Source organism: Pongo pygmaeus, chromosome 15 (genome assembly GCF_028885625.2).
Source record: "Pongo pygmaeus isolate AG05252 chromosome 15, NHGRI_mPonPyg2-v2.0_pri, whole genome shotgun sequence".
Taxonomy (NCBI): domain Eukaryota; kingdom Metazoa; phylum Chordata; class Mammalia; order Primates; family Hominidae; genus Pongo; species Pongo pygmaeus.
Genome location: NC_072388.2, coordinates 58279293 through 58303456, shown reverse-complemented (window position 1 = coordinate 58303456; position 24164 = coordinate 58279293). Strand labels below are relative to the sequence as shown.

At 39.2% G+C, this 24164-nt stretch overlaps 1 protein-coding gene across 1 annotated transcript in view; it reads left to right on the top strand.

Annotated features, from left to right (window-relative positions):
• Positions 1-4449: 4449 nt before the first annotated feature.
• CCDC175 (coiled-coil domain containing 175) overlaps positions 4450-24164 on the top strand; it is a 71778-nt gene continuing 52063 nt past the window's right edge. The window contains exons 1-7 of the mRNA XM_054448149.2: positions 4450-4641; positions 6232-6317; positions 8466-8577; positions 12898-13033; positions 16006-16234; positions 17425-17547; positions 20065-20174. Of these exons, the coding sequence (XP_054304124.2) occupies positions 4485-4641; positions 6232-6317; positions 8466-8577; positions 12898-13033; positions 16006-16234; positions 17425-17547; positions 20065-20174 (953 nt within the window). The 5' untranslated portion in view covers positions 4450-4484. The remainder of the gene's footprint in view (positions 4642-6231; positions 6318-8465; positions 8578-12897; positions 13034-16005; positions 16235-17424; positions 17548-20064; positions 20175-24164) is intronic.

Below are 24164 nucleotides of genomic sequence, written 5' to 3'. Positions count from 1 at the left end.
CTCAGGGTCTAGGCCCAAGGAGTTTAGACTTTGCCTAGAGATACTAGATTTATGCAAAGATGCCGTAAAAGCAATGTTATCATCAAATACGATATAGACCTCACATACAGAGACTGCAAACCTGCCAGAACACATGATCGTATTCATTCCTGTGCAAGTTAGGGGAACAGTTGGGTTCTTTCCCTGGCTCTAACAGCAGCAAGGGCTAAACAGAAACAAACTTGCTTTATGATAACTAAAAATCTATGTCAGCACCAGACTGGAGGATTCTCAATGTCATACTGGCTGTTCAGCAAAAGTCCTCTTTAAAATACTGCCTGAAAGATAAATGTATCTGTTTGTGTTACCAAAGTAAAAATACATGAGAAAAGGACATGCATTTTGGCCAAGTGAACACCATCTGTAAGTAGTGAAGGCTGAGAAATCTTTTTTTATATGTCAATTATTTTTAAAGTTTCCTATGGCTGCTGTTACAAATTACCACAAATTTAGTGGCTTAAAACAATACAAATGTATTGTTTTAAGGAAAGCAAATTTAAAAGTAAAAGAATACTTAAATGTATTAATATATTTAAGTATTGTTTTACCATTTTGGAAGTCAGAAGTTCGAAATGAGTCTTTCTTAGTGAAAATCAAGATGTCAGCAAGGCTGAATTCTCTCTGGAGGCTCTAAGGGAGAATCTGTTTCCCTGCCTTTTCTAGTTTCCAGAGACCACCTGCATTCCTTGGTTCGTGGTCCCCTTCCTCCATCTTCAAAACTAGCGGCTTAGCATCTTCAAATCTTTCTCTGACTTTGATATTGACTCTCCTGCCTCCACCTTTCAGTTATAAGAACTCTTGTGGCCAGGCGCAGTGGTTCACGCCTGTAATGCCAGCAATTTGGGAAGCCGAGGCGGGCGGATCACCTAAGGTCAGGAGTTCAAGAGCAGCCTGGGCAACACAGGGAAACCCCATCTCTGCTAAAAATACAAAAATTAGCTGGGCATGGTGGTGGGTGCCTGTAATCCCAGCTACTCAGAAGGCTGAGGCAGGAGAATCGCTTGAACCCAGGAGGCGGAGGTTGCAGTGAGCCGAGATTGCGCCACTGCACTCCAGCCTGGGTGACAAGAGTGAGACTCCATCTCAAAAAAATAAAAAAACAAAACAAAACAAAAAAACTCTTATGATTACATTGGGCCCACCTGGACAATCTAGGCTACTTTCCTCATCTCGGAGTTTACTGATTAACAATCTTAGTTTCCTCTACAACCTTAGTTACCCTTTACCAGGTAACCTAATATATTCACAAGTCTCAGGGATTAGGATGTGGACATTTTGAGGAGGCATTATTTTACCTACCACATCTATAATTTCACTAACCAGGAATAACTACAGGTAACATTCTAGTAAACAATTCTTCTCAGACCATTTTCTATGCATATGTTTATAGAGATATACCTATATACATCTCTATAGACATATGGACTTCTAAAAATTAAATATTAATTGAATACTGTACATTTCTTTTTCAACTTGCTTTTCCCACTTTATACATATGTATGTGTATGTACATGTAAATTTCTACCCATTATTCTTAATAGGTACCCTATTATTACTTTATCATTAGTGTTTTTTAAGTATCTACCATGTGCTCACTTAATTTAATCCTTTGAACAATCCTATGAACTGAGAACTCCTATCACTGTCACCACCCCTTTAGAGCTGAGACACTGGCAGCATGAGCTGGGAGGCTGTCTCAGGAGATACTCCATCCAATCAGTAGTGGAACGCATTTAAATCCACCAGAACCCAAGCTCTTAACCACATGGTGGATTGCCTCCTGGATTGTTCCACTGCGTGGATGTCCCATAAATTGCTTGACAACAGTGTCCTACTGTAGATCATTTGGGCTATTTTTCACTATTTAAAACAGGACTGCAATAAACAAGTTCATACCCATGTCCATGGACAAACCTGTGATTATTTCTTTAAGAACAATTCTTAGAAGAATTACTGTATGTCAAGGCTCCTTACACAAATTTCCAAATTGTCCTTCAGATAGTATGCATATTCCCATTGTCAATACTTTGAAGTAGTATTCTTTTTAGTCTTAATATTACGAGGAAATGAGAGTATTCTTTTTCTTTTAATGCTAATGAGGGTAAATGTTTTTTCAATATGTTTCTTGGATTTTTTCCTTTTATTAAGGGCTGATTCATGTTGTTTGCCTAGATTTCTATTTCAGAATTAATAAAGTTTCTTTTGAAAAGTTATGGTTGAATTTTGTATAGGGCATCCCATATAAAAGGAACTATGAGACAAGGTAGAAGCTGATCGTTTCTCACAAAATATTTAATTTGTAAAAATTAAATATTAATTGAACACTGTACATTTCTTTTTCAACTTGCTTTTCCCACTTTTACATATGTATGTGTATGTACATGTAACTTTCTCACAAAGTTCAGGGAAAAAGAAAGTATTACAGACATGAAGGGAAATAAAGAAATGTAAGAAAATCTAGTAAGTGGGGAGGACACAAAATGCCCCCTTAAGATTAGCCTTTATTCATAGATAATGGAGAGCAATGTGATCCAAATGAGGGGGTGAATAGGAAGAGTCTTCTGGTGACAGCATAAGAGTTGCCTTGAAGTGGTCCAGTCTAGATATTTCCAGAAGAGAGAAGTATATCACAAGGAATTTGTTACAAGGGCTATAGAAGCCAAAGGGTAAGAAGATAAAGAAGACCCCAGACATCAGAGCTGCCATAACACCTGTACTGTACGCACAAGCTCACATTTAGTGCTGAGCAGCTGGAGACTGCTGGAGTCACTGGCTCCTATTCGTGCCACCTCTAGAGTCACCAAAAATGCTGGGACCTACAGTCGACTGTAGCCTGAAACTACCACTTCTGGAGGCAGAAATAGCATGATTTCTCGGCCTTCTAATCTCCCACCAGTGTTTCCCATTAGTGGAACTTACCAAGAAAACAGCTGGCAAGGACATCCAGGAAATTTCATATCCAGTCTTCTTGCTCCTGCCACACAGAGGAGGGCCCAGAAGGGCAGGAACAGATTTGAATACCAATAGACCAAATCCCGCAAAAACGGAGGATGTTGTCCAGGATGGTGTCCAACGCCAAAATACGGCTCTCCCTGGATGAAGGAGGCCTGGATTTTAGAACTAGTTCTGCTACTGATATGCTGTGACCCCTCCAAGACAGTGTTGCACAGTGGTTCAGGACGTAGATCAGTGCCCTCACTTGCAAAGCAGGCAATAATACCTAGCTCAAAAGATTATTTGTGAGGGTTAAATGGGGTACTGCGAAGTATTTAAAACAGTGCCTGGAACAAAATAAGCATTTAACAATTGATAGCTATTGTCATTGTTACTCTCATTCTAATTTCAATTTTGCCATCTGTAGAGAAAAGAAGAGGAGGGGTGAATCACCTTTGCTTCTCTCTAACCCACCAGAGGAAAAGGAACTGACAGACTCAACCTGAGCCTCATGCTAAGCTGAATTTTGGAGATGCAGAGAAAAATGAATAATATCCTCCTGTCACCGTCATCACAGAGCTCACAGTTCGATGGGAAGACAGAGAAAAATCACTATGATTCAAGGCAAAATGTGCTCAGTGATATACTAGATACAAGGAAAGTTCTAAAATAGTACAAAAGAAGGTTTTGTAGCATAGTAGAAAGATTCATACAGACTTCACTTTATTATGTTATTTTATTATTTTGAGATGGAGTTTAGCTCTTGTCGCCCAGGCGGGAGTGCAATGGCGCGATGTTGGTTCACTATAACCTTTTCCTCACGGGTTCAAGCGATTCTCCTGCCTCAGCCTCCTGAGTAGCTGGGACTACAAGCACTCGCCACCACGCCCAGCTACTTTTTGTATTTTTAGTAGAGTTGGGGTTTCACCATGTTGATCAGGCTGGTCTTGAATTGTTGATCAGGCTGGTCTTGAATACCTGACCACAGGCGATCCTCCCGCCTTGGCCTCCCAAAGTGCTGGGACTACAGGCGTAAGCCACCTCACCCGGCCCAGACGTCACTTTAAATCCAATATTATCCTCTTGTGGTCTTGAGCAGTTCATTTAGTCGCCCGCGCCTCAGTTTACTTGTCTGTAAAAGTGGAGGTACTAAAAGAGCCTGCTCACAAAGTCCTTGTGAAGATTAAGTGAGCTACGGTATGTAAAGGTTCTCCTGCAGTACCCGGCACAAAGATGCGCTCAAAAGTGATCATTATTATGATTCCAGTGGTCCACAAAAAAGACACAGGCCTGAACTAACGAAATGGAAATTGAAAGGGGGAAAAGTTAGCTAAAGAGAGAGTCATTCTTCCCAGACTGCTTAATTATCGTGGATAAAATTAGAGAACCAGGAGGGTACCTACTACAGGTGCGGGCCACGAGGGGGCGCCCCAGGAACTCGGTGTCCTCGTTGCCCATGGCAACAGGCAATCCTTAGCTCCGGCTTAGGAGGCGCCAAGTAGAGCGGCAAAATGGCCCTGAGACCCTGGACCCCAGGGCTGGGCGCTGGCGAGAAGCTGGTGCAGGCGGCTGCCGTCTCCACCGGCCCCTCCCTGGAGTTATGCACCTTACCCTCCACCCTGGGCTCCTCGGTCGCGGTCGACGCTCTGGAGCAGCTGTTTGTTGTGGGTGAGACGCCCCTCGGGCGCTGGAAGGGACGTCTCCTCAGAGGTGGCGCTTAGGAGGCACTCAGCGGGAACCCTGAGCGGGGACTCTCCTCCCGGAACTAGGGCATCACTGGCCAGGGCAGAGCCCCCCGCTCCTTGGAGGCTGGGGAGAGAGAGGTGGCGGGTGGGACCAAGTGCCCAGCTCTCCTGCCCTAGCGTAGCTGGGGTGATTCGCTCAACCCTCAGCAGTGGTTAAACTACTGAGGTGACAAATCCGGGACTCCCAAGCCACTGCCCTATGCCTGCGACCTGAGTACACACCTGCATTTAGATTATGCCTTCGATTTCAGTTCTCTTCCTGCCTTTCCTTTGCAAGTTAACATCCTCCCACATTTTGCCATGGCAAACTGGAGAATTTAACAAGCAGATAGGAAAGGGAGTGTTTAAGAGGCTCCTGTTGTGTTAAGCAAGAAAAATTAGATGTAAAGTGTTGTTTAGGAGATTCTAATAGAAAATAACCTTGGATGGGGCCAGGTTAAAATATTTTTCAGTTAGAAAGCTGAACCTGTAATCAAGTCACTTAAGCTTAAGGTAAGGCAATCCAAGAAAGGGTGTTTCTTGTTCAGTGCAAAAACCGTTTAGGCCTAACAACAGAACATTTCAGTGCTTCACTAGATCATCCCATTTCTTCAAGATAATCGTATTGATTTATGTTACAATGTTACTATTAATTTGGGATAGTTTTTATTTTCCTTCTTAAGTGCGCTAGGTTAATTTCACAATTCTTAGCAAATATGCTTGGGTAAATGTTATCATGAAGAATGTTGGCCGGGCGCGGTGGCTCCCGCCTGTAATCCCAGCACTTTGGGAGGCCGAGGCGGGTGGATACCTGAGGTCAGGAGTTTGAGACCAGCCTGGCCAACATGGTGAAACCCCGTCTCTACTAAAAATACAAAAATTAGCCGGGCGTGGTGACGCACGTCTGTAATCCCAGCTACTCGGGAGTCTGAGGCAGGAGAATCGGTTGAACTCAGGAGGCAGAGGTTGCAGTGAGCCGAGATGGTGCCACTGCACTCCAGCCTGCGCGACAGAGCGAGACTCCATCTCAAAAAAAAAAAAAAAAAAAAAAAAGGAATGTTACCCACTGAGGAGACCTAAAGTTATTAAGACCTAAATTATTCACATGTATCTGAGGTCATTGTCAATGACAGAGCTAGAACCTTGAACTCTTTTCATACTTGATCTCTAGATCAGCATGCCAATGCAACCCTAGTACTTATGTACAAATACATTTTTGTGTTAATGTCTAGACACTCAGAACATATTTCATAGGAAAAAAAATCATTATACCCTCTTGCCCTGAGTAGGAGTTATAAAATATTAATATGTAAATCTCCAGCACATTTGTCCTCAAGGAGCATAAAATATATACCTAAATTATAACATTATGGAATAGAAAATAAGTACAAAAGAGATTAGTGTAATGTACAATAAAAATTCAGAGACTGAAGATGTAACTTCCAGCCGAGTAAGCATTTGAGCTAGATCATAAAAGGTTAAGTAGGATTTGGATAGATAAATAAGAGATCTTTATTCTCTAATTTTTTTTCAGAACAATCACTGCAAAGTGACTATTTTAAATGTAATGAAGAAGCTAAGATCTTTCTTAAGGACATTGCTGTAGCTGTTAAGAAATTGGTATTGTATTATCTATAAGAACCATTTCTTCAATCTTCCATGTATTTCTTCTTCAAACTTTCATTTAGCACCAATTCTGTTCAAAGTATTAAGTAGATGACTAGGGAATATAGTTACCCTGAACTTAAAAATATTTTTCTCTCAATTTTGTAAGTATTTGCACAATTATTGATCAATTGTGGATTGTTACTTTATTTTCCATGAAGAAAACTTACTTATGGGCTTATGGCTGTGGATGAGGGCAAGCTCATTTAGAGAAAGCAATGTGGGTGATAATACAGTTCAGTTAAGAGGTGGACCACATGGGCAAATGCTTGGGACACCAATATATAAGCATTGCTTAAAACAAACACACAACCTCTGGAATAAATTGCAAGCATGGTGCTAATTAACTCAGTTCTCTGTAAGCAATTCTTTGCATAACTGGTCAAAGATTATTTGACATATGTTCCACTGAAGTAGACTGTGCCGTTAGTGAAAACAAAGAGAAACTCTTTCAATTACACTTATCTGGCCCCTATCAAAGACATGTTGAAGAAATATTTAAAGAATTTCCTTCTGAGGTGTCACAGACATCTGTTTTCGGCCAAGGATGATATTGACAATGCTTCCTTGGCACGGTCAGAATAGTGAAGGCTCTCCATTTTATTTAAAAATATTGAATAAGAATTTACTACGTATCAAATTGCTAAAAATGTAGAAATATGGCTGTAAATGAGTTTGAATCCACAGACTGCTGATAAAACTCTTATTACTTTATATTTTATATAATTATACACACTATATATCTATACTACATAATCATACTTTACAATCCTACTTGAGTAGATACATGTAAACACTTAGGGATCATGTGTGTTGTGCGGCTCTGTGGTGCTGTGGAAACATTTTTCCCTGCTTGGTTCTTTCTTTCAGTTATGTCTTTCGCTAGGATTTTAAGGGGCCAAAATATTTATTGTGGTTAAAGTATCTAGTCTGTATTCATTAATATCTGAGCTGTGAAATCTCTTAAAAAACAGAGATCAGGCTGGGTGTGGTGGCTCACACCTGTTATCCCAGCACTCCAGGAGGCTGAGACGGGTGGATCACTTGAGGTCAGGAGTCCGAGACTAGCCTGGCCGAGACATGGTGAAACTCCATCTCTACTTAAAATACAAAAATTAGCCTGGCATGGTGGCGGGAGCCTGTAATCCTAGCTACTTGGGAGGCTGGTAGGAGAATTGCTTGAAACCAGGAGGCAGAGGTTGCAGTGAGCTGAGATTGTCCCACTGCACTCCAGCCTGGTCAACAGAGCAAGATTCCATCTCAAAAAAAAAAAAAAAAAAAACAGATCAATCCTTTTATTTTTAAAAGTAATAAATGTTTACTATTATAAAAGTAATACATGTTGACTTTGAAAAATTTAGAAAAAAAATAGATAAGCAAAAGGACCACATTAAAATAATCACTATTAATGCTGATGAATATACTTTCTACTTTCAGGGTATAGGTGATAACTGCATTGAATTTCATTTTTTACAGAAAAGTGATCATGCTATATATGTAATTATATAGTCCGCTTTTTATAATTCATAAAATATAATGGCAGTTTCTCAGGTCATAAAATAGCTATAGCTATTATGACAGTTTATTTAAAAGATGATTTATCTATTTTTTCCCACCAACTGATTTCTCAGCAATGTTTCCTTTCTTAAAGTAGCCTCACCTAAAAGTAATAATAACAGCTTTACCTATTTGTTTGGGTTTGTAGTTGTGTATGAGAAAACCATTGTTCTTTTTATACCTAAGCATATTTTTATAGGCAATTTCCATATTTTAATAAGTAGCTTTCTTTCTCAATATTACCATTTTTGTTAGAGTCTTTCCTTTTAAATGGATTGAAACTGCATATAAGAAACAGATACTCATAAAGAAAAGATAATTTCTCAGTAGAGTAAAAGCAATAGAAATTAAGAGATAAACTAACAGACACCTTAAATAGTGATTGTAGATACTTTTCCCAGTTTCTGTTCCAAATAAAAATAATGGCAGAAGATATTTAATGAAATTATATTTTGACCCCTGAAAACATTTATAGGGCATTGTTTAGGAAATCAATCTTACTATTTTAGTGTCTTAACTTTTTAAAAATGTAATTTAAATTTTCAGGAAGAAATGAGAAAAGCCACAATCGATCTTTTGGAGATTGAAAGCATGGAACTCAACAAACTATACTATCTATTGGAAACTCTTCCCAATAGCATTAAGAGGGAATTGGAAGGTACTCTTGAGGTTGTCAACGCTAGAAATTTAGTTGATCTTATAATAGAATGAAGTACTTTCAACAAGATAAGTTTCATAGTTATTGCTCATGTAAGATATAGCTAGAAAGCATACATGACACAAACACAGTAAGGTCCGTAATAATTTTCTCTTACATTTTAAGTGGAAATAGTATATATAACACTTGAATTTATAAAATTTGGTTTCTAAATAGACTATAGATAAACGGATCAGCCCGTTCCAAACTGGTATTTATCCAATTAAATTAGGCAACTTGGCTGGCCTAAACCATCATTCTACTTTCTGTCTCTGAGTTTTGGCTACTCTGGGTACCTCATATGAGTAGTATCATACAGTATTTGTCCTCATGACCGGCTTCCTTCACTTAGCATAATATCTTCAAGGTTCATTCATACTGTTGTACGTGTCAGAACTGCCTTTCTTTTTAAGGCTGAATAATATTCCATTGTTGGTATCTATCACATTTCCTTATCCATTCATCTGCAAATTGTCAGTTGGGTTGCTCCCATCTTTTAGCTGTTGTGAATAACGCTGTTATGAACATGGTATCCAAATGCAGGTTGAGCATCCCTTATCCAAAACAGTTGTGACTAGCAGTGTTTCCAATTTCTGATTTTTTTTTTGAATTTGGAGTATTTGCATTATACTTTCCAGTTGAACATCCCTAATCCATAAATCTGAAATTCTTCATTGAGCATTTCCTTTGATCACAATGTAGGTGCTCAAAAGGTTTGGGGTTTTGGAGCATTTCCAAAATTATGCTCAAAGGAAATATTCTTTGGAGCATTTCAGTTTTCAGATTTTTGGATTAGAGATACTCCACCTATATCCAAGTGCCTGCTTTCAATTTTTTTTTGTATATTTGTGCATAAGCAGAATTGCTAGATTGTATTATACATTCAATTTTTTTTACTGGGGTCAGATCTTACAGAGTCATATATTCAATATTTTGGAGATCTGCCTTGCTGTTTTCAACAGTGGCTGCACCATTTTATGTTTCCACCTACAATGCACAAGGGTTCCAGTATCTCTACATACTTACCAGTACTTGTTATTTTCCAGATTGTTGTGCCTTTGTTTTATCTGATCGTTATCCAAATGACTGTGAAGTGGTATCTTATTGTGATTTGATTTGCATTTCCCTAGTGATTAGAGATGTTGAGCTTCTTTTTGTCTCCTCATTGGCCATTTGGTACATCTTCTTTGGAGAAATGTCTACTCAGGTCCTTTATCCATATTTTAATCAGGTTCTTTTTTGTTGTTGTTGAGTTGTAGGAGTTCTTTATGTATTCTGAATGTTAACCACTGATTAGATATATGATTTGCAAATTTTTTTTCCCATTCCATGGGTTGCCTTTTCACTCTGTTGATAGTGACATTTGAAGCACAAAAGTTTTAAATTTTGATGCAGTCAAGAAATCATTCCCAAATTCAATGCCATGAAGGTTTTCCCTATGTTTTCTTCTAAGAGTGTTACAGTTTAAGCTCTTATGTTTAGGTCTTCGATCCCTTTTTTTTTTTTTTTAGGTAAATTTCATATCTGGGGTAAGGGTCAAACTTTATTTCTCCAGAAGCCAGGAATGTTGTTGGCTGAGTTCTTCTCCAGGAATTACCTTCAACAAAAGAGAGAAGGGGCCAGGCACGGTGGCTCACACCTGTAATCCCAGCACTTTGGGAGGCTGAGGCAGGTGGATCACAAGGTCAGGAGTTTGAGACCAGCCTGGCCAACATAGTGAAACCCCATCTCTACTAAAAATACAAAAAACAATTAGCCAGGCATGGTGGCACATGCCTGTAGTCCCAGCTACTCAGGAGGCTGAGGCAGAATTGCTTGAACCCGGGAGGCAGAGGTTGCAGTGAGCCAAGATTGCGCTACTGCAGTCCAGCTTGGGTGACAGAGCGAGACTTCGTCTCAAAACAAAAACAAACAAACAAAAACAAAAGAGAGAAGCTTAACTCCAAGTCATGTTCTCTCCCCAGTGCCTGCCACCCGCATTCATGATTGGTCACTATGAGGGTACAAAGGTCTGGCTCCCTTGCCTCAATGTAGAACAACTCCAGAGTATCATCATAGCTCCAAAGCTCATCACAGTTTAACCTCCTCCTCTGCGCAGCTTTTTATTTCCTCCAAAGAGATGTTCCTCAGAGCACTACCCAATAAAAGCTCTACACACACATTTTATAATCTGCTTCCTAGAGAGCCCAACCTAAAAAGAGTGGTCTTAATAAGTAAAAAAAATAAAAGGTAGGTTTTCCAGTTAGCCATTTATTGCCTCTACTTTGTGATAAGGAAGCTGGACCCTGTAAATTTTCCCCTTTACCAGCTGGCACATGTTCAGCTTTGTCAGCAGAGGGCATAGGAGGGATATGGAGGAGGAAGGGGTGTTCTTCCTGATTCCAGTGTGCTCAGCTTGGCTGACTCTTGCAGTGTGTGCAACTTCTCCAGGCCATGGTCCTGCAGCATCCAGCAGTCCACAGTGCCCAGCAGCTTCCACCAGTACCCCTTGGGTAGCTTCAGCCACCAATGAGGCACCTCTCCATGAAGAGGTTCTCTGGCACCCCCTTGGGTAGTTTTGCAGTGAGTTCTGAAGCATGGCACCTCTCTGTGGGCAGGTACCCCTAACACCCCCAGAGAGCAGATTTCCAGCAAGTTCCATCAGCCCAGCATTTCATGAACTTCTTTACCATCTAATGAGACACAGCCTCTCTAATGAGGCCTAGCTCCTAGGTCTCCAGGTGCTGTTTCCTCAAGCACCGTATCTCAGCCCTAGGGATGGTGGCTACTCCTTAGGTCTGCTATTTCTGAATGCTTTCAAGTTCGCTTCACTTCTTACTACACATTCCCTAATCCTCTAATTACTCTAATCCTCTGTTTATTCTATTAAACTTTCCCTTTTCAATTTACTGTGAGATTTCTATCTCCTAATTGGACCCTGACTGATAGAGTGGGTTTAAAACAATATGCTTGGTGTTAGTCTAGTTTGCTTGGGAAAATACAACAAACTATACATGCAGGGAAAGAAAATCAGATTTAGAAGAATCTACACCAAAGGTAGAATTAAGAGTGTTTTTCTTTTTCTTTGTTTGCTGTTCTTTCGTTTCTAGATTGGGTTGCTTTTATAATCGGAAAAACATATTTTAGAAGGGGGAAAATACCATAATAGCTTATAAGGTCCTTGTTACATGCTAAATGCTTAACCATGCAAATTTAGTTAGTTGGCCTTATGTCATAAGTCCTTGCTACTCAAAGTGTGGTCTTTGGTTCAGCAGCATAAGCAACATGTAAGAGCTTGTGAGAAAATACAGAATCTCTGGGCCCACCCTAGACCCACTGTATCAGAAGCTGCATTTTAACAAGATCTCCAGATGATGTATGTGCGTATTTGAGACACAAAGTTTGAGAAGGCCTGCTGCAACAAGCAATTTAACTAGTAGCCTAGAAAAAAAAAATCCTAGCTCTCTCAGGAGAGCTACCAGCTAGTTTCTAGGGAGTTTGTTGTGTAGAAATGAGTAGTCCAGCACCTTCCTAAACAGCAGTGTTCAAAAATTCATGCGTATTGACCATCTGTCATGCACTGAGATAATCCTTTGAAGTCATATGTGATTACACTGACTTATTATTTATGGATGAATAATTATTTCTTTAATACATTGGGTTCCCCCAAAAAGCAGAGCCTGAGGCAATGGCTTTTGCATTATTATTTTATTAGGGAGTATAATTCAAAGAGGAGGATGGGATAAGGAGGCCAAAACAGAGGTCAAGGGAGAGCCAATATGGGGTGGATGATGTTGGCTGCTGCTAACTGAAACTAATTAATTATGAGAAGAAGCCCCCAAGACCCAGTGTTACTTCTTCTCAGGACTATCTATCAGTGTGAGAGAGGGAGAAATATTTATGCACCGGCTCCTGTCTATCACTGGTCTGATGCTTGCCCTACCTCTTGTACTTCTGGGTTATACATGCATGGGTGTGGGTGCATAAAGAAGCCCCATGTAGAAGTTGCAGAAGTCCTAGGCAGGAGGTAAGAAGTGCATGGAACGGGCGAGAATCAGGCACTATCAGACTGCACCTGTCTGAAATTGATCCAAGCCCACAGAAAGCTGGTTACCAGAGCAGCAGCAGAAATAAGAGAAATAATTAGTAGGTAAGATTGAGAGGGACCAAGGGAGTAAGAAGTGCTTGATAAAAAACATTATTAAAAGAATATTTCAAAGAAAGACTTTTTTGCATGAAAGTCAGTATCTACAATTGTGCTTTTCCTCAAATAATGTAGTAATATTTCCACTTACTTTGAAGAATGTGTCAGAGATGCTCGCAGATTAAATCTTTTTGAGATAAATACAATAAAAATGAGAATTACAAGGACAGAGAATGAAATAGAGCTTCTGAAGAAGAAAATAACTGACCTGACAAAATATAATGAAGCTCTGGGGTACGTATTCTTATATTCAGTATTTGAGGGAGCAGGGGTCTGAGGCTGGAGTGGGAAAATTGTCGGGAGGGGTTTACTCTCTGATCTGAACTGTGGCAGGGCAAGTTGAGAGGTGAAGATGGGTTGTAGGAGATGGCCCAGGCTGATGGGGTAAGGAAGGTGGTGGCTACAGAGGACTGAGGAGGAGAGCAGAAAATCTTCAACCACAGCAGCCAGGAGGCCTGTAATATTTCAGAGGCAATCCAGCTTCCTAGCAGCAACTACTGTTTGTAAATCACACACTACCTCTAATGCTACCTCCAGAGGTAGACACACAATGGGTTTAGTTTCCATTTTTGTAGAATTCAGTTTACAGACCTCCACCACCAAAGTAAGAAATCTTGCAGGGATCATATTGTAAATCTAATGTCAAACCGGACCTATTGTATCTAGTTCAGTTCATTGAAGATATTTAGTCATATTTGTAATCTACTGAAGGACTGAGGATGAGGCTGGTTCCCAGGACAGGGTTCCAGATTGTGTCTGTAATTAAATGAGATAATATATGAAACTGTCTGTAGCTCAAGATCTGACACCTCTTAGTGAGCCTCATTTTCTCCGTCTGTGAAATGGGGATCACAACTCTTAACTTTGCTAGCTCATGAAAGGAAGAGATATATTCTGAAAGATAGGTCCCCTTGAAGAATTACCCCTATGAGAAAATTTGATAAATTTTAATAAATATCATAAATATCAGCATGTTAGTTTCCAGAGTGAGAAATGTTCACAAAGAGCCCTTATCATAGGGGAAAAAAAGTCTTCTTGGGAAGCCAAAATAATCAGAGGGTTGTCTTGTCTCCCAGATAATAAACATCAGAAATCAGGTAGAGACCTCAAGGCCCAGGGACATAGATCCCAAACCAGGCTCTCAGAACACCTGTGCTGGGAGATGCTCCACAAAAGAGAAAGTTCATGATTGCATAAGTTTGAGAAATACCACATACTCTAATCCCTGTTGGGGATTCACAATAAAGATTTGTGTGTGGTACGTGCTAGCCACCATGGCCAGAGCCTGCTACATAAACTAGACTATTCCTAAACTAATAGCAAGAAAAATAATACCCAGGCCAGATATTTATATCAACCGGTCAGCAACATCACATTCCTATAGACCAGTGATTCTCAAACTTGAGCTTGCATCAGAATCACCTGGAGGGCTTGTTAAAACACAAGTTACTGGGACTTGCTTCCAAAATTGCTGATTTAACGGATCTGGGAAGAGTGCGGTGGGGATAAGAATTTGCATTCCTGACAGGAGATGCTGCTGCTGCTGGTCCTGACCACATTGGGAGAACCACTGCTCTAGACAAATCTTTACGGAAAGGCAATAACAAACAGAAGGTGGTGGCAGGTGTGTTGGCATCATCAAGCTACAATCATTTGTTGCATCATTTTTTCAAAGAGAAATACATATCAAAATGTTCACAGACTCTGACAGGTGGTGGGTATGTCTCCTGTCCTGGGCAAATTTCAAAAACTAGATACAGACAGAGCACCTGTTTGAATATGTTTTCCTGAGGCTCCACACTGTGTTTGTGAGCGTTCTTTTCTTCTCAGCCCATCACAACACACCTAGTGAGGTTTTTTGATTTCACTTATTTTGCTTTGTTTCCCCGAGGCTCCAGTCCTCAAGTTGATTCATTCTTAGAAGGCTTCTTCTGCTGCATCCACAAAACACCCATTATCTGACCACCTACTGAGCCTCTCACCTAGACTTCTTTTTATTGCATTTCTTTTGTGGAGTTTGACCTCTGGAAGCAAACTTCCCAGCAGCCTGCTTTTATTTTCCTGAGCCTTCAAACACAATTCCTCTGAAACTCGCTAGCCTTGAGGACTAGCAAAAGGAAAAGGGTCTTTACATTGCAGAAGCTTTTAAAAAGGAAAATAGAGAAATGGCACCAGATTGTCCCTTTTGTAAACCTTTTGTTGTTAGCCTCGGGGTAGACAAAATCTTAAGGTCTTCCTCAGACAATCTTAAGGTCTTCCTTAGATGGACACCACCCAGCAATGGATATGTGAGGTTAATGACTCCTATTGAGCTCAGAGTTGGCTACAGCTGGGAGAAGGTAAGAGGGCTCAAATTAGGTTTCAGGCATTCTCCAAACAGTAAAGATAGACTCTTCTTTCCCTAGTTTCTATCCAGAGGAAGGTGAGCTTTCTGTTGGGCCCTGCCTGCAGCGCTATAGCATCCAGGGTGGCTGGAGATGTGATGAGATTTCTCCTTCTTTAGCTTAACAGCCTATCTCAGGATGATAAGATAGACATGATGACAATACATATCAAAACACTCATCTGGCCAGATCCCATTCAGATCCTGTTCAAAATTACTTTTGAGTCACTGTACACTTTAACCCAAAATACCCTGTGGTTACTACCTGGCATCTGGGGACGGGTGGGGCGAGGCAAGGCCACGTGACATTCAAAAGTGGTAAAAGTTGCAAGGTTGATGCTTGTTTTATGTTTCCTTCTGTCCTCATCTCAAACAATTTTTTTTTTTTTATTTCAGACAGAGTCTCACTCTGTCACTCAGGCTAGAGTGCAGTGGCATGATCTCGGCTCACTGCAACCTCTGCCTCCCGGGTTCAAGCAATTCTGCCTCAGCCTCCCAAGTAGCTGGGATTACAGGTGCACGCCACCATCCCCGGCTAATTTTTGTATTTTTAGTAGAGACAGGGATTCACCATGTTGGCCAGGCTGGAATCTAACTCCTGACCTCTCAGGTGATTTGCCCGCCTTGGTCTCCCAAAGTGCTAGGATTACAGGCATGAGCCACTGCGCCTGGCCTTCAACCAAGTTTAGACAATAATAAACAGGGTCATAAAATAAGTATTCCTTACACTTTTCCTCTTGCTGAGGGCTCATCTCACCACACAGACTTTATTCCTTTCTTAGGAGCTGCGCTTCTCACTCTGTGAGCAATTCTTTCCTCCCAGGGAGAAGCAGGAAGAGCTAGCAAGAAAGCATGCAAGGTTTGTCCTGTCACTCAATCAAACTATGGAGAAAAAAGCCACCACCACTGTTTACATAAATGAGACTATTACCAAAATAAACTTGAAGAGAGAAGACATAGCATTGCAAAAAAAATGTATTCAAGAGGCAGAGGAGCTAATGGAAAAGGAAAGGGCAGAATATCTGATAAGAAAACAAGAGTTGACTACACAGGTAAGTGGCATGATTTATTCTTTAAAATACAATAATGTATAGAATCTGGAGCAGGAAACGGGAAATAATTTATTTGTCTTCAAAGCTGGCAAGCAGCCTCTGTGGTATCTTCTGTGAACACCCTGGGAAAACGGGATGAGCGGGAAACTCAAGGACACTTCTGCTCTTGGGAAGACATTTGATTGGTAGCAGCATCTCAATTCATGGGGAAGAATATAAGTGACAGGATTTGTAACACTGGGGTGTCCCCTTGCTTATATGCTGCCATATAGGGACAAGGAATAGGCTACCATCTTATCCAGTTGCCTTTGATAATCCTGAGACTGTGTCTGTATGGACAGGACTAGGGTATTCAGATAGGGCACCAGCCCAGCCCTGCTGTTCCTGATAAATGAATCAGAGGGAGCAGCAGCCTGCAGTGGGGCCAGGCAGAACTGAGGGCCTTAAAGAGAAAACAATGTTTCGAGACCAGCAAATTTGTGAGGGTGGGGCAGGGATAACTACTGCATCTTTTTCTGCCACTGTGGGAGCTGAACTGCCTTCTGTGCCATGTTAATTAAAATTCAGCATCAGATCGTTTATGATTGTTTCTTCCTTGTTCTGCTCTGGTTGACTCGGGGAGAGGTGGTTTTGATAAGAGAGTGACATCGTTCATTAGGGTCTAACAAGTGGCACTGTGATAAAATGGTAAGAAGTTTTCCAGGATTACAAGCTGCTCTGTCTTTGATGACTTTGTTTACTCTGTGTTTAGCTGGTTTTATTTCCCATTAAATAATGTGAATTTAGATTCCCAGATAATTTCTTCAATCCTTCCTTTGACTCTTCTTGTTTGCTTAGTACGTTGTAAATCTGGTCACCGCTGCTGTGGTGATTTACTATTAAATCACTACCGTGGCAATTACTTTTATAATTAGTCATTAACAATCATTGTTATTATTGCGCTTACAAATTTACTATTTCAATATTCAATAATTACAGTTTGGCCTTTGTGGCTCATGCTTTTTCCTGTGATACTGCAAAATAAGGAAACCCTGGTTTTTAGGTTTATTTTTTACTTATTACTATACTTGAATTGAATATGTTATACTTAGATTAAATATGAATTAGGTTGACACTGTTTTTAAAAGATTTTCTAAACTTTGTTGTGCTAATAGGCTTTTTAAATTGGTTTCTTATGCTTGTCACTATAGATTAATGAATTTAAAAATACCTGTGAAGTAAAGAGAATGGAAACTTATCAAAAGAAGAAAGAATTGGATAAATTACAAACTAAAATGTCAAAAATAAAAGAAACAGTTACTGTTTCCGCAGCGGTAAGAAAGAATAAACTATATATATTTTTAAGCCTTATCTAGGCACCTCAATAAAAAAGGAGTTGATTGTAATTCATCTTCATGTCATGCTGAGAGGATGTTTTCTGCACGTTAACATTTTCTGACACTTTCTTTAAAGCGTTATGGTGCAATTGTGGTTTCCTCTTCAGGAATATGATGGGAAGAAGGAAATGTGGAATGCCTTAGATACAAACTGCATTTGATGGGCCAAAATACTGTGAAAATATTGATTTAAAAAAACATACAGAACTAACCAGATGTATTGATACATATAACATTTCCATGAGATTGCTTCATTTTGTATAACAAAATGAATAACCATGGGCTTAGTCCTTAATTCTGAATGTGGAATAATAGAACAGAGTTTAGGCTCTCTGTTGAGTACAGCAACATTAATATGTAAAGGAGACCATTTGTCTATTTAAAGTAGAAAATACATCAGAGCTCTGTACTTCTGTCAAAAAAAATTGTGATAACATTAACTGAAAGGCAACACTGTGATAAGTACTTTGTGAGGATTATCTTTGTTTTAAAGATAAGAAAACATAAGCTTATGGAGGTGACTATAATTGAAGTGGTTAATGTAAATACTACTTGTATGTTAATTAAAACAAAAATGCCTGTTAACTTCTTATCACAATTAATTGAACTAATGAGTCTTTAGTGTATTTTTTTCTATGTGTCTTGAAAAATCACATGCAAAACTATACTGGTACAACAGTAAAACTGAATATTTTATATGGGGTGGTTCTGCTCATTTTAATTACAATATATCTGTTATGATATCCAATTACAAAGCATTAATAAAATGAAAATTTTCTCTCAAATATGTGCATTTAAAAAATCATTATCTGTTTTTAAATTTCAACATAGTAAGGAAGCACTAGGCCTATAGGAAAATAGGCTATATAAAACATATTTTATCTGCATGCCCACGCTCATATTTCCAGTTTGGGCTTCATAAATCATAAATCATAAATCGAGCGCATCACCAACGAGCTTGGGAAAATGAAATATGTCTTCCTTAGCCTGTACTCCGAAGATCTCTAAGCCCAAATTATTTTGAAGGCGGCAGGAGTAAATTTGCCTCCGCGTCCTTCCCCACTTCCCACAATCCAGCCTGCCCACCTTCCTACCCCTCCATCAGTAGAGAATAGTTTTGGAAGCACAAACTTGAGTCTCACACAGAGCTGGGTTCAAATCTTAGTTCTACAAACCTTAAGTTTCCTCATCTATAAAATGCAAGTATTAATATTGCCTACTGCAGAGCATTTTTGTAAAGATTAAATGAGGTCATGCCTATTAAGTGCTTTATATTTGGTAGTTTGTTGTCATTGTTGTTGGCTGAGGTTAGAAAACAGTATTTTGGCTATAGACGGAGACTACAAGGAATTTCAGGTTAACTCTCACGTGGGATGTCTCTGCAGCCAGGTAAAGTTGATATGATGTTGGCAGAAAAAAATAATAGCGTGCGACACTTAAGGCAGCCTACCTGTCCAGGCAAGGAGGACTGAGGACTAAAGATAACAGATGTCAGGTCTATCAGGCCTTGAGCATGTATCCCTAATTCTGATGATTGATCAGAGGCCTCTCAACATTTAGCTCATTCTGATGGTAGTTCTACGACTCCAGTTAGCTCTGGAACTAGCTATGGGTGCTCTAGAGAAAGAAACGGTTTTGAGTAGCTTTTACCCACCTCTCTCACCTGGTGTGGCTGAGAGTGCCTCTATTCTCCCCACAGGTGTATCTCTGATCCCACATTGCTGTCCAGGGTTAGGTGGCATTAAATATTATGTCCATGGTAATTCTCTGTTGGAGAGAAGAGGAATTTGTTTGATCAGCCTTGTCTAAGCTCCATTGTCCCTCACAAGCTGAAATGCAAACCCAAGGCTGAATAAATTAGACTTTCCTTTTCTTGATCCCAAAATTGCATTGCAAAAATGTCTGTTTCATTATGAATTTTCTCCATCAATTTTTCCTTCCTTTAAATCACAACATTTTTTTCACATATCCAATTATTCCATTTCCTAAATTTAGATTAAATATTAAGAAATAAAAATTCTTTTCAGCACAAACATAGCTATCAAGGGAGACAAAAGACCCAATTTGTTTTTTGACTTTTTAAAATAATACTCATTTTGGTATCCTGGGATGATAAATGAAGATGGTTGTGACAATATGGATATGTTTAATTTTTTTAAGTGTTAGACAAAGTTAATTCTTGTCTCAAAAGTTTGTAAAAACAGTTTTCACATTCTCACTGCTGTATTTAGCCATCTTCCCCTCTAAATTTTGTTTTTTTCTGATGATTTCAGAATTATTTGTGTCCAAGTTTGTTTTATAGAGAAACAATTACAATGATTGCTTTTTTTCCTTGAAGTACACTCCCAATGTAAAAGTTGAATGAGTAATTCATGAATATTGAGTGGAATTGAACTGCTGTTATGAATCACTTGGTGATGATTGGACGCCATATTTTTGTTTAATTTTTAATAGGTTCTTAGTGATCACAGTTCAGAGATAGCACGACTACACGAATCAATAAGGTATTGGGAACAACAGGTCAGTGAGCTAAAGAAAGCCCTTGCAATTCTGGAGGCAAAACTGTAAGTATGATGCTTTATTTTTACTGAAATGTTTCAAGATATGTTAATATGATATGATATAGTTAATATGCTATGTTTTCATTTTTAAAAACATGTCTTTAATTTGACATGAAAATTATATTCTCTTAGTTTACTAAAATATGTGTGAAAGCTTTATAGAGTCACCTTTTCATTGTGAAATTAGCTGATGATCAGGAGAAAAAATTAAAGACGCTGTCAGCTTGGGGAAAGGAAAGGACTCTTTGGAATGTATGTATTATTCTCATATCAGTTCCGAACTCCCTATAAACAAAAATGCCCATGGGGGACGGCATTAGTGGAATGTATCATAGGCTTCAACCCATCTACCCATGCTGTTAGAGTTGTTCTTAATCAAAGGAGACTTGCCAGACTTCTTGAGAAAATACAGGGAAGCCTCAGAGCCAAAACTGCTACATGTGGGACTGGAATCAGAAACTGAAGGAGGTCTTCCATCCATCCAAAGCCTCAGTCTGTGCTTCATTTTGTGAAAGTGTTTTACTTCTCTCTTTATCTGCACACAGTATTCTTTTCTTGGTGAGCACATGGCAATGTCTGGCTATGCCAAATCCTCCAAATTGACCTGGCACAGGTCCAACAATCTTTAAAGATTGGTCAACACACTCTCTCCCCCGAAAATCCCCAGATTTCATATCAGAATGTGTTTGGCTCAGCTTTGGTTCCTGATCCAATCAGCTCTGCACAAGAAGATGGAGTCTTATAACACGGCTTCCGGGGACTACTCCAGTGGTTCACTGACAGTTTAAGAAACAAATTGTGGACTGAGCAGATTCCCAAAAGACAAGTAACCTCACATGTAGAATCTTGTTATAACATGGCTCATTTCTATATATATATTTGAATATATTGTAATTAAAATTATAATAGGTCTTTCAAAACAGGATTTGCAGAGTACAATGCTGATCTACCATCATCAGTTCATAAAATAGGCAATAATCTTTATCTTCAGTATCAGATTAAAAAATAAGAAAGCTCAATTAATACCACAACTAAAACTCAAAAAAACTCTTGTGATTCAATAGTATTAGTTTACATATATTTTGAAGAAAAACTAGACAAAAAAGTCATAGTGGAAGATATGGATTACCTCAAATTATTTCTAGCTGTTATGAATAAAAACCTCACTACATTGATGAAATTTTATTTATAAGCAGTCTTCATGTTAGCTAACATGTATGAGGATTCATTGATCTTCCATTTGTAATGATTTATCATTATCTATAATCCCAGCTTTTTAAGAGTTTGGAATCATGTAGAATCTTACTAAATAAAAGTGCTTTATATTAATGTGGTGGTTGAGGATATAAGTTATCCTCCTTTTTATTCAAAAAATTTGCTCTTTCTTCTTTATTACCTGGAAAATTAAAAGAAAGTTCCTTGTATTCTTTCTATTTTCTTCCTTAGCTGTTTCCTCTGTCTGCAAAGATAGAGAGAGGCAACCTAGTTCCCGCTTGGTGGATTTGAAGAATCAGTGCTGTTTTATAAGATTTCTATAAGAAATTATACAAGAAACTAAAATAATTTGCATGACACATTTTCCTATCAATCCTTAACCCTTCATTTTCCTTCATTAAATCTTTAACTTGCAAGCTGGTTAATAGCCCTGTTACCTATTTTGAATTCAAAATACTGAGGAAAACAAAATCACTCAACCATAAGTTTAAATTCCATGTGCGTTTGGACAAATAAGAGTAACTCAAATGCTCCATAGATCGACAGGAGGCACTGCAGTTTGATCCTTGTTCTTTCTTATCATTGATATCCAGTGTGATTACACAGATAAAGGTGAATCCAATGCCTACCTTTCTAAATCGCTATGGTGTTTCTTTGGCATTCAACTGGTTTTCAGCACATGAGAAACGTGAAAGTTAAATGTTGTATATAAATGACATCCAATATGTGGCCTAGAGTATATCCTTGCCATTAAAGTGTATGAGGGTATGAAGACTACGGTTGCTTTTTTGGGCTAACACGGTTTCAGAATTGCCACGATTACTAATGGCTTCCATCCTGTTGAACTTTAGTGGTCTACTCAATTCCTGAAAGTTCTCAATATAATAGAATTTAACAGTTTATCACTTCCACCTTCTTGTACTTCCTTCACTTAGCTTCCTAAATATCATGTTTTCTTATTTCACTGATCACACTGGCTGCTGCTTTTTAGGATCCTTTACTTGTTCCAATTCTTTTTTACGACTCTAAATTTCAAGTTCTCAGTCTTTCACTATTCTCTGCTCATACCCTCCCTATGTGATTTTATTCAGTCTCGTGGCTTTAAATACTTTCTTTACCTCAATGACTTGAGCTCTAAATGCAGATACTGTACACCTTACTTGACCTCTCCACTTGGAAGATGTCTATTATATATCTGTCCTATATATATATAACATGTCCTGAACAGACTCTTGATTTCTCACCTTCCTGAAACAGCTCTTCCCACAGTCTTCCGTTATCAGTTAATGTGGCACCGCCATTTACCTAGTTAGTCTAGCCAAAAGCCCAGGGGCCATCTACCATTTCTGCTTTCCTCACTACCCAACCCTGACTCAACTCTTACTCCAGCCAAATCCAAAGTCACGTCCTATTGCCTTCATATTCAAAATATATGCTGAATATATCTATTTCTTACCACTGCCACCACTATAGCTTTAGCCTGAACAGCCGTGATCTTTTCTGGATCACCACCAGAGCCTTCTACATGATCTTCCTCCACAGTTGTCTTTCTCCACAAAGTAACCAGAGTCATCCCTACAAGATGTCCATAGGTTCATGTTGCTCTTCCGCTTAAATAATCTTCCCCTGTTCCCTTCAGAATAAAATCTGAACTTCTAGCCTGACCTTAACATCCTACATGATCTAGTTCCAGTCTATGTCTCCAGCCTCACCATCCTTCTTCCTCGAACACACCAAGCTTTTTCCTGCCTCTGTCTTGACACCTGATGTTTCTTCCACCCGAAAAGCTCCTCCTTCAGATCTTCATGTGGCTGGCTCTGTCTTAACATTCAAGTCTTTCACAGGTCACTCCAAAAAGGTCTTCCCTGACCACCTGTCTAGAGCTGCATTCTTGCTCCCAGGATCCTTTTATGGTTTATCCTACTTTGTGTTCTTTGGAGCACTTAGTAGTATCTGAGATATATTACTTATTTTTTGATAACTTGCTTATCTCCTGATCCCTCCATGGAATGTAGTTTTCATGAGGGTAGGGAACTTGCATATGCTGTATCCCTAGTACCTGAAACATATCTGGCAGCGTATGTGTTCAATAATTGCTTCTTAAGTGAAAGAATAAATAAATAAAATATTAATTCATCAGTTCAAAGGAGTACACATTTTTGCTTATTTTGATAAATATATACGTAAATATGTTATATGGGGAGATGGGGACTGGAAGTTTTTGATTTCATAAGTAAATAGAACTTTTCTGGAAAGTATGTTCTTTTTTTTTTTTCTTTTTCTTTTTGTTTTTTATACTTTAAGTTCTAGAGTACATGCGCACAACACGCAGGTTTGTTACATATGTATACATGTGCCATGTTGGTGTGCTGCACCCATTAACTCGTCATTTACATTAGGTATATCTCCCAATGCTATCCCTCCCCCCTCCCCCCACCCCACAACAGGCCCCAGTGTGTGAGGTTCCCCTTCCTGTGTCCATGTGTTCTCATTGTTCAATTCCCACCTATGAGTGAGAACATGGGATGTTTGGTTTTTTGTCCTTGCGATAGTTTGCTGAGAATGATGGTTTCCAGCTTCATCCATGTCCCTACAAAGGACATGAACTCATCCTTTTTTATGGCTGCATAGTATTCCATGCTGTATATGTGCCACATTTTCTTAATCCAGTCTATCATTGATGGACATCTGGGTTGGTTCCAAGTCTTTGCTATTGTGAACAGTGCCGCAATAAACATACATGTGCATGTGTCTTTATAGCAGTATGATTTATAATCC